Source organism: Danio rerio, chromosome 22 (genome assembly GCF_052040795.2).
Source record: "Danio rerio strain M-AB ecotype USA chromosome 22, GRCz13ab, whole genome shotgun sequence".
Classification (NCBI taxonomy): Eukaryota; Metazoa; Chordata; class Actinopteri; order Cypriniformes; family Danionidae; genus Danio; species Danio rerio.
In genome coordinates this window covers 16,188,766-16,200,000 of record NC_141042.1, presented here as the reverse complement: position 1 = coordinate 16,200,000, position 11,235 = coordinate 16,188,766, and the positions used below count along the sequence as shown (strand labels likewise).

At 34.9% G+C, this 11,235-nt stretch overlaps 1 protein-coding gene across 2 annotated transcripts in view; it reads left to right on the top strand.

Annotated features, from left to right (window-relative positions):
- si:ch1073-396h14.1 overlaps positions 1-11,235 on the top strand; it is a 43,745-nt gene that overhangs the window by 9,230 nt on the left and 23,280 nt on the right. The window contains exons 5-6 of one of the 2 annotated variants that reach the window (XM_087304123.1): positions 6,333-6,412; positions 8,999-9,118. In XM_087304123.1, the coding sequence (XP_087160249.1) occupies positions 6,333-6,412; positions 8,999-9,118 (200 nt within the window). Of the gene's footprint in view, positions 1-6,332; positions 6,413-8,995; positions 9,119-11,235 lie in introns of both variants that reach the window. The other variant, XM_087304122.1, reaches the window with a different exon arrangement.

The following is an 11,235-nucleotide window of genomic DNA, read 5'->3' as shown; positions in this document are numbered from 1 at the left end:
AAATTACACACATTATTTGGCAAAAAAAAAAAACTCAACAAAAAGGGAGAAAAAAACAGGGTCTGTTCTCCAGATTAGTCTTTGATTCTGCAAGCATTCTTGCACAAACATTCATTTTAATTTCCGCTCCCCTCTGGAGTGGATTGTTTCTTGATAAATTCAGGCATATTTTTTCCTCAAACAAGCTCCTGAAACCTTTCAGCCCTGCTCTCCACATGCGCAACTACTTGAAAGAGAGGCGCGCAGGATGAAGCCAAAGTCTGGAAGTAATTCCATCAATGGGTCAAAGCCCGACATTACCCCTTGCCTTCACATGCTCCATTTCTCTCTACTCAAACTCACCGATCCAGGAACGACTCTACCAGCCTTAGTGTTTATAGAAACTCTGATCAGGTTCCAGAGTGTGATCTGAGACCAGCTGTCCGACTCATTTACATTACAGGCCTCCTATTGGCTGATTCTTGCACACCAGGATGGTGTGATCCAATCTCTTTTTTGCTAGTTGGAGGAACATCCTGACATGTACTCCTAGCTAAGTTTACAGGGTGGGTAAAACTTAACCAAGCTGTTGTGGATGAAAGTCACCTGATTTGAATGAGCTTGTTTTTGTTGTACTGTATGCAATTACGCCAAATTAATGTTTAATCTTGAATTGTAAAACCTTCTCACTTTTCACTCTGTCTTGAGTTTTAAAGGGAAAGTACACCCAAAATGTTTAATTCTGTCATCATTTAGTCTCTCTTGACTTGTTCCAAATCTGTTTGATTTTCTTTTTTTCATGTTAAACACAAATGATTTTGAAGAAAGCTGGAAACTTTGACTGTCTTAGTATTTATTTTTTTCAATATAAATGGCTTTCAGCTTTCTTCAAGATATCTTCTTTTGTGTTCAACAGAAGTTTGAAACCTATAAAGGTGTATAACTACTTGAGGGAAAGTAAATAATGAGCGAATTAAAATTTTTGTGTGAACTACACCTTTAATGCCATACATTCGACATGAAGCAAGATTTGTTATGTCTGGTTGGGGTCATGATGCACCAGTACCACAAACAATCAGTTCAGAATGAGACTAAACATCACCTTGCTCTTTTTGAAGTGTCCATGAGAATGTTTTTAAGTTATTCTTTGAGAGTACTAAAAAACAACATCGTCAAGGTGTTTTTGTTTGTTGATATGCGTGATTTGCAATGATATACAATGATTTGTAGATGTTTGTAATGTTTGTTGATGCTGAATTTTTTATTTTAATAATGCAACTTTAATTTTTTTGCTGTTGACTGACAGTTGATACAAATACTATTACTCATACCCAGTGGTGGAAAGAGTACTGAAAAATCATACTTAAGTACCATTGCTTGCCCAAAAATGTAGTGCAGGTAGAGAGGAAAGTATCTGTTGGAAAAATTATTTAGTAAAAAGTAGCCCATTTTAAAAGTACTCAAGAGGAGTGAGTATTATACTGTGAAAGGCTGATGCGTTTACATGCAATTTGTGCAGGGATGTGTAAACAAAACATTCTGTATGACCATTTGGAGATTTCTGCCATCATACAGTAAACATCCTTCATCTTCTCATCAGCGACATGCATTCTATCAATGATAATGTTTAAAGATTTTGGACATGTTCTTGAAAACCTTTAATGATACAGAACAGTTTGCTGCATTTATAAATCGCCCATGTCTTGAGCTTGTTCAGTATGTTGGGAACTACTGATTTTTCTACTCAACCATAGACAAGAAATATTAAAGTAGTGACTGCAAGTAAAAATTAATTATTATTTTTTGACAGCAATTTGGTTTAATTTTTGTAGTTTAGTTTTTTCAGACTTTTTTTGTAGTCTGAGAGATGTTAAAATGGGCAAAAGATCAAACTGCTAATGCAAATATTACAGGCAAATTTGTTTCATTTTGAGCTATTTGGATTTTCATTACATGTCGATTCTTATTAGAGGATAGAAAACTCTCAAAATGCATTTGAAGTTTATTTTGTTTTACTTTATGCATCTCTGTTGATATAAATATATTTAAAAGTTTTTTTTCCTCAAACTGTTTTTTGTCTATGCAGTTTCACCTCATTAGCACTTACCAGGATGTACGTTTTTAGTCCTGTTGATTTTCTGAGGGGTTTACGAAGAGGTTTTAACCAGTAATATTTTTTTTGTTTCTAAAATGTTTTCTTTTTTTCTGGATGTTGAAAATGTATACTTTTTGGAAGCTTGTGTTTGTAACAGAAATAAAACAAATAATAGTTTTAAAATTGTTTTTCCTCCTTTAAACAGTAAGAAATCAGAACTGTGAAATTAAAATTAAAAACTCTAAGAAACACAGACAGAATTGTCAGAAAAAGCCAATAAAATGTAAAAAAAATACGTTTGAAGTCTGAGAAATAAAAAGTCAGATATAAACTCAGAATTTTAACTTTTTTAACAAGTTTGATTGCAGTATATTACAATTCTGACTTTTTTCCATCAAATTGTGTGACTAAATTAGAATTACGAAAAAGACTACAGTTTATATAAAGTTGAATACTCTCAAAGTTATGAGGTTAAAATCTGAAATCAAGAATAGAAACATATTGTTTGCAATTCTAAGTTTACATTATGTCTAGCAAAACTTGTTTTTTACAATTCTGACTATTTTCCTCCAAAAACTGAGAGAAATATCAGAATTATGAAAAATAAAAGTCTAACAAAAATTCTAAAAGCAACAATAATATAATTTACTATAGCCTATAAACTATAAATATAAGATTTCTTCCCATTTACTGTATACAAGCTCAAAACTGCAAGAAATAGTTTTAATTTTGTGGTGGAAATGTGTTTTCATAATCTTTTAATTTACAGTTTAAAAAACCATCAATCAATTCTTGAGATTTGTTTTGGGACAACCTAACTGTTTCTTGTTCAATCCACTTAAAGTTGTTAACCAAATCGGAAAACATTGAATTGTGTGGAAATCTGCCTTTTTTACAGTGTAGATTTGAGCTAGTTAGCCTAAAAACAAACAAGATTTAATTAACACCAATTAGAATAGCAACAAACAGGCATGTAGCCACCAATTTGTATTTGTTCGAAAATGTCCATGTGCTCCTGCAGACAAACTTGATGAATGATATTACTATATATTGGCATCAAGTCATCAGTTTCATTAGTGAAAACAATTAGTGCGCTATTGAATATAGTTAGTGTTCCCACAGAGCATTTTTGTGTTTAACCTTTGTGTGCTGTTGGAGATGTTTTCATCCACTATAGGGTGATTTTGAGTCTTATTTTGGCCACAACTTTCTCTGTTTCAGCAAATGGAATGATTTCTAGTGACAAATCTTATTTTGAACCATATTTTGGAAAAGTGACTATTTTGCTTAGAAAATTGTAAAATATATATATATTTATATATATATATATATATATATATATATATATATATATATATATATATATATATATTACACTCTGGGCAAATTGACTACCCTTTCGTTATGTTTGTGGCTGTTTTTGCCCCATTGACTTGCATTATAATGACATTTTTTATTGCAAATCAATGACACCATATAATCAAGCCTTCTTGACTGTTGCTGGTTTTCCCTGTTGGGAAGAGTTAAATTTACATTAAATTTTTACTGTTGATCATCGGCTGCAGTGCAAAAAAAGCTTAGTTTCTGGATGCAAATTTATATGGTTATAAAAAGTGTAGGGTGGGGGACTTATTAGAACTATAAAAGCCAGACACTTTTTTTTGCGCAGGCGCATCTAAAGGGTTAATGCTGCCAACTGATAATCATCAGTAAAAATGAAAAGTCTGCATGATTTAAGAATGCATGATTTTTTTGGTGTCACAGCTTTGCGATCAAATAATGTGGTTATAATGGAAGTCAATGGGGCAAAAACTGCCACAAACATAACAAAAGGGTAGTCCATTTGAACAGACCACAAGGGTTTAAAGACGTCTAATAGATGCCCAAGCATGGACATCTTGGCTAAATTTGGGCTGTCAGTAAATCCGGAACTGATGTCGATAAACATAAATGGAGAGATTACACTTCACATGTGTGGTCATTGTTTCCGGTCTATTTGATAATTAGCCTATTAGACTATTGTTAGATATCTGTTAGATTTTCACTCACAGCCCTAATTTAGCCTTGTTTTAGCCAAGATGTCAATGTTTGGATGTCTTTTAGAAGTCTTTTTATCTTATAAAATGCTTGCTGGTTTAAAACAAGTAGATTTTTTACTAAATAAAGCACACATTCCTTTTATTTGTGAGGTCTAAGTGCCATGTCTACCAAAGTTTAGTACAGTTAGAAATTATGTCACAATGAGGTTTTTCGACAGAGGTCAGAACCGATTTAGTCGCTTAATTCCCACTTGAGCAAGCACATCGATTTTGCAATAAATACATTGTTTCAAGACTGCACGAAATGATCCAGAATTATTATTTTTTTGCAATCTTTCCTTGTCAGAATGTCTGCACGTCAGCCAGTCCTTGTTTTCTAAGGACAGCAGTAGGGAATAAAACAAATTTGTTTAAATGTATATTTAAATTCTAAGTATATATATATAAAATGCATTTGCTAGTATTTTATTGCATTCAGTGCTTTAATTAAAGCACTGCCCCACATTTTCTCTGGAAATCATTCGCACATCAATCAGTTGCATTACATTTCATGAGTGATTTACACATTTGTTCTGTCTCAGGAATGAGACACTCTACTACTGATGTAACAGATCATCAAAGGGACCAACAAAGTATCTTTTTCAGACATGTACAGATGTTTGTTGTGTGCATTGTCATTTATTTGTTTGTTCTGTTTTAATAATTCTATTTAACTTGATTCGAGGGGATAGTTCACCCAAAAATGAAAATTCTGTCATCATCTGCTCACCATTTACATTCTTTTGTTGAATAGAAATGAAGATATACTGAACAATGTTGTTGAGAGTTTTTTTTTTTACTACTATGAACATCAATGGCTGCTTTTTCGAACATTCTTCAGAAGATCTTGTTTTGTGTTCAACAGACAAAAGAAAATCTATTCAATCCAATTCATGTTTATGTCTTTAGCACTTTAACAATTTAGATTGTGTCAAAGCAGCTTAACATTGAAGTTCTAGTCAATTGAAACTGTGTCAGTCCAGTTTTCAGCGTTTAAGTTTAGTTCAGTCTGGTTTAATTTTCACTGCTGAAAGTTCAAACACTGAAGAGCAAATCCATCGATGCGGAGCTCCAAGAGTCCCAAACCAAGCAGGCCAGTGGTGACAGTGGTGAGGAACAAACTTTACCAATTAACGAAAGTGAAAAAAAAACAACGAGAGAAATCAGGCTCAGTTGAGCACAACCATTTCTCCTCTGGCAAAACTTCCTCTGCAAAGCTGCATTTTAGGTGCCATAGGCTGGTGAACACAATGTCCATCGTGGCGAACTGCAGTTGTGAGTAGGTCACTGGCAGGTGTTCAGGCTGGCCCACGGGATCAGTGCGGGGACTCGTCTGTCACTGTGGTTTTTCAGGAAGTCTCATGCTCCTTGCTCGTCCATGATCGCCACAGCGTCAGCTCAGGATATGGCCTGGTCCAGGATTATGGATACCTTGGTATCATTTCCTCACAGGTCTTGGATCGCATCAATGGTGCTGCATAATGTCTAGACACCTCGGGATGTATTCCCAGGTGGAAAAAGAAATGCAAAAATTAAGTGGTACAAATAAAAACAGTAGTTATATAAACAGACATAGAAACAAACATGTAAAGCATATGAGAGTTTCTTACAAAATGTCTGGTACATTAAGACAGGAAGAGTGTGTCCTACAGGTGGTTTGTCAAGCCCATTCACCTGCTTGGAGCACACTCATACGTCATATCGTTATGTGATGCTATGTGTGTACGGTGTGGAGAGAGTTTAACTAAGAGTGTAACTGTAATTGAGAGAGTGTGTCTGAGCCTCGGACATGATCAGGAAGGCTTATAGGTTAAGTTTAGGAGCCATAAATAAAAAGGCCTGACCTCCTTTAGTAGACTTTGCTAATCTGGGTACTACCAGAAGCCCTGAGTTTTGACATCTTAAATTGTAAAAGTTTTGAAATCATAAAAGTTTCAAAACCACCTCCATGAAAATTTTTGTGTAAACTATCCCTTTAATAACTCACACTCAGACAATTCAACATGAAACCATAGTCTTTAATGATTCATTCAAATGTAAAAATGTCCACTTTTTGTTGATCTATCATATATATTTGCTTCAATTTAAAGCTTTTGATGTAATATTTATTTATATTTGATCTCATTATAACTTTGTTTCGATAAAACAAATCTGGTTAATTTTTGATGTTTCCCCCACAGACGACACTCCCTTGAGAAGTGGTCATGCCGGCTTTTGTGGTGCCGAACGGCTGCAGAATCTTCTCCAAAACCACCAAGAGGTCAGACATGACCTCACTCATTTCCAGTTCAGTTCGTACATTCCCAAAGTGATCCTTTAAGAGGAACACCAAGCCTTGGAATAAATGACAAATCAGATGTTCAGACCACTGCTCTCTCAGGAATAAAGCTTCAAATCTGTCACTGGGGTGGTGACTTTTTAAAACATAAATGTTTGTCATTTTAATTATTAGGTGATGCCATATTAAAATTAGAAGTTAATTTGAAGTCAATTTGAGTCAAGGTAAGAAAGTACATGATTTTAATTTACATAAGTAATAAAAGTAAAAGTACTTCAGTGAGTTGTTTACCGGAGACTCACTCTGAATGAATTATTTGAATCAGTGAGTGGAGACTCACTCTGAGCAGGTCATTTTAATCAGTGTGTAGTTTACAAGAGATTTGCTTTAAATTGATCATTTGAATTGGTGAGTTTAGTGGTTTACTGTAGACTCACTCTGAATGAATCATTTAAATCAGTGACTTGTATTGCTGGAGACACACTCAATGGATCACCTTAATCAGTCACCCTTTAACTGGAGACTTACCCTAAACAGACAATTTGAATCAGTGAATTGTTTACCGGAGATTCCCTTTATATGGATCTTTTGAATCAGTAAGTTGTTGACAGGAGACTTAGTCTGAATGAATCACTTGAATTAGTGAGTTGTTTACCGGAGATTCCCTCTAAATGGATCCTTTAATTCAGTAAGTTGTTTTACTGGAGACTTACTCTGAATGGACCATTTGAATTAGTGGGTTGTTTGTTTACTGTAGACCAGGGATCACCAAACTTGTTCCTGGAGGGCCGGTGTCCTGTAGATTTTAGCTCCAACCCTAATCAAACACACCTGAACAAGCTAATCAAGGTCTTACTAGGTATACTTGAAGCATCTAGGCAGGTGTGTTGAAGCAAGTTGGAGCTAATCCCTGCAGGGACACCGGCCCTCCAGGACCGAGATTGGTGACCCCTGCCGTAGACAGTCTGAATGGATCACTTGAATCAGTAATTTTTTTTCTTTTTTCATTTCTTTTTTCTTTATTCATTTTTTATTTTACTGGAGACTCACTTTAAATGTATCATTTGAATCAGTGAGGTGAGATTGGTTACCAGAGGCTCACTCTTAATGGTTCATTTAAATCAGTGAGTTTTTTTTTACTAGAGACTCACTCTGAGTAGTTCATTTGAATCAATGTGTAGTTTACCAGAGATTTGTTTTAAATTGATCATTTGAATCGGTGAGTTGAGTTGTTTACTGTTCACTCACTCTGAACGAATTTTTTAAATCAGTGAGTTGTATTGCCGGAGATACACTTCGAATGGATCACTTGAATCAGTGACCCTTTTACTGGAGACACAATCTGAACAGACTATTTGAATCAGTGAGTTGTTTACCGTAAATTCTTTTGAATGGATGATTTCAATCAGTGGGTTGTTTGCTGGACACTCACTCTGAATGGACCACTTGAATCAAAGAGTTTTTTACCAGAGACTTACTGTAAACCAATCACTTGAATCAGTGGTGTAGTATGCCGGTGACTTACTTTGAACCGATTATTAGATGCAGTGAGTTGTTTACTGTAGACTCACTCTGAATGAATCATTTGAACCAGTGAGTTGTTTACTGTAGACTCACGCCGAATGAATCATTTGAACCAGTGAGTTGTTTTGCTGGAGACACACTCTGAGCAGATCATTTGAATCAGTGACTAATTTACTGGAGACTCCCTCTGAATAAATCATTTGAATCAGCAAGTTGTTTACTGTAGACTCACTCTGAATGAATCATTTGAATAAGTGAGTTGAGTTGTTTACTGTAGACTCACTCTGAATAAATCATTTAAATCATTGAGTTGTTTACTGGAGACTCATTCTGAATTGATCACTTGAATCAGTGAGTTGTTCACAGTCTAATTCACAAATTGATTGTTCAGTGCCATTTGTGAGCCAAATTAACAAGTTAACTTATAAAATACAGTCTGTTCATGAATTAAACGCCACTTTCTTGTCACTTTGCTCTATTTACTCCCCTTCAAAAAAACGTTTAAGAAAAGTAAGGGAGTAAAAAGTACAATATTTTATTTTGGAAATAATTAAAAAATTGCTAAAATAAAAATACTCTGATAAAGTTTGACAACTAAAACATGTTTAAGTACAGTACTGATTAAAAAAACACTTCAATGTGGACTTTTAGGTGCAAATGTGTACCTTCTGAAATCACAGCACCCCATTGATAACTGTTTTTTTTGAGAGTGTAGTGGAAGTGGTGTACGTTACATCAACACTTCGTAATGTCACTCAGTGATTGTTTTGCTCATCTACTTTGTCCTGTTTTTAAGAGGTGACCCAAGCTAAATGGAAATATGCACGGAATGGAAAGAGCACTATCTATTGTTGTTGAAGCACCTGGTAGGGGTAAAGCCATTAAATTGGTGCAAGGACAACCTGTCGTGTTTTAGAATCAGATAACATGTAACCATTTTTATTTTAAGCGCACAATTTCCACTTGTTCGGTGGCAGGATTGAAAAAGCAGATGTGAACCATCTCCTCATTTTCTCCCTTGACGCTTTCTTTGACCTACAGCAGATACCAGTGTCCAGGTCAAAGAGGAAGGTCGACCAGTCCAAAACCAGCTGTCTTTTGCATCTCCATACTGATCACCGATATTACAAACGCTTTGGAAGCATTGAAGCTATTGTGGCTCAGGTGGGTTCCCAAGATCTTGCATCAATTCAGTGTTGTTTTTCTCAGTTTTTGCCCCCCTTTGGTTCCCAATCTCCCCGAAGTTGTATTCACAGCATGTTCCTTCCTTGATCCCACTGGGCACTTCTGCGAAATTGTGGGATTGTGTGTCACCGATGGACCAAAGCCAAGTTCCTTACTATGGCTGTGGAAAAACAAAGGTCTCAGCTGCTTTGGTAGAACATGCTAACGTTATGTAATGTTTGTATGCTGAAGATAAAAGACAGGATTTCCACGAGTTAAAGTGTCCGTTTGTTATCTTGTGTCTGACGAGTTTTCCAGATTGGTGTATTCTGGGGGCCGGTTCGCCTGCATTACGTCTGAGCTCACACTGAGCTTTTTCGGGGGGTAGTTCCCATTGTCTATGTAGGTGACGCAATGTTTTTGTGTCACTCTTCACAGCTGGTGATTTTTATTGTTTTTTCCAAATCTTGAAATGTACAAAATTACTGAAAAGCAGCATCCCTGCCAAAGGAATATCGCAAAACACCCTTTTAATGAAAGTGCCTTTTTATTTTTATTGTGTTGGTCTTTTTATTTGGTTGATTTGTTGGATTGTTAGATTGATTTTGGTTTTGTTTCCTTATGTTTGTGCCCAATGAGATCAATCAGCATATTGTTGGTAATAATATATGTACAAATGTTTAGAAGTTTCAGTCAACTGGATTTTTTTTTGTGTCATGCATTTTTTTATAGTACATTTTAGTGATGGTGTCATTTTGATGATGAGTTCAAAACTGAAATTTTATGTAATGTAAATTTTATCCATTTAACATTAATGCTATTATATGCAGTTGAAGTCTGATTTATTAGCCCCCTTGAGTTATTAGCCCCCCTGTTTAATTGTTTCCCCAATTTCTGTTTTGCGGAGAGAAGACTTTTTCAACATATTTCTAAACATAATACCTTTTAATAACTCATTTCTAATAACTGATTTATTTGATCTTTGCCATGATGACAGTAAATAATATTGACTAGATATTTTTCAAGACACTTCTATACAGCTTAAAAAGACATTTAAAGGCTTAACTGGGTTAATTAGTTTAACTAGGCAGGTTAGGGTGATTAGGCAAGTTATTGTATAACGATGGTTTGTTCTGTAGACTATCGGAAAAAAAAGCTTTAGCTAAAAGTTTTGTCCCTAAAATGGTTTTAAAAAAAAATTAAAAACTGCTTTTATTCTAGCCGAAATAAAACAAATAAGGCTTCCCCCAAAAGAAAAAACATTATCAGACATACTGTGAAAATTTCCTTGCTCTGTTAAGCATCTTTTAGGAAATATTTAAAAAAGAAAAAAAAACAAACAAATGGGGGCTAATAATTCTGACTTTAACTGTATACAGTGCTCAGCATAAAGTACACCCCTTTTGAAAATTATTATTTTTATTCACTTCTCTGTAAATATTAATTCATTCGTTTTCTTTTCGGCTTAGACACGCCAATTTATCCAGCATTTGTTTTACGCAGTGAATGCCCTTTCAGCTGCAACCCATCACTGGGAAACATCCATACACACTCATTCACACACTCATACACTATGAACAATTTAGCTTACCCAATTCACCTATACCACATGTATTTGGACTTTGGGGGAAACCGGAGAACCTGGAGGAAACCCATGCGAACATGGGGAAAACATGCAAACTCCACATAAAAGCGCCAACTGACCCAGACGGGGCTCAAACTAGTGACCCTCTTGCTGTGAGGCGACATCACTGCCCACTGCCCTACTGTGTTGCCCACAGAAACAGAAGGCTAATACGTTTAAAATAAAATAACAAGTTGTCCAAAAAATAGTAGCTACAACATTTCAACTAAATGTAATTTTTTATGGTTCTCTTGAATTTTTTTTCTTCCTAAAATTTTAGAGAATGTTTTTATTTAATATATTAATTGACTTAATTAACTCACATTTTAGCATCGTGATCTCGTTATTTTGTTCGATATTTCCAGTTTTGAAAATATCAATCATATACGAAACAGTATTTATTAATAGCAAATCTTAGTGTATATATATAGTATATCTTGTAACAATTCTTTTAAAAATATGCTGTTCAGTAAAAAAAAAAAAGACTTCTGTG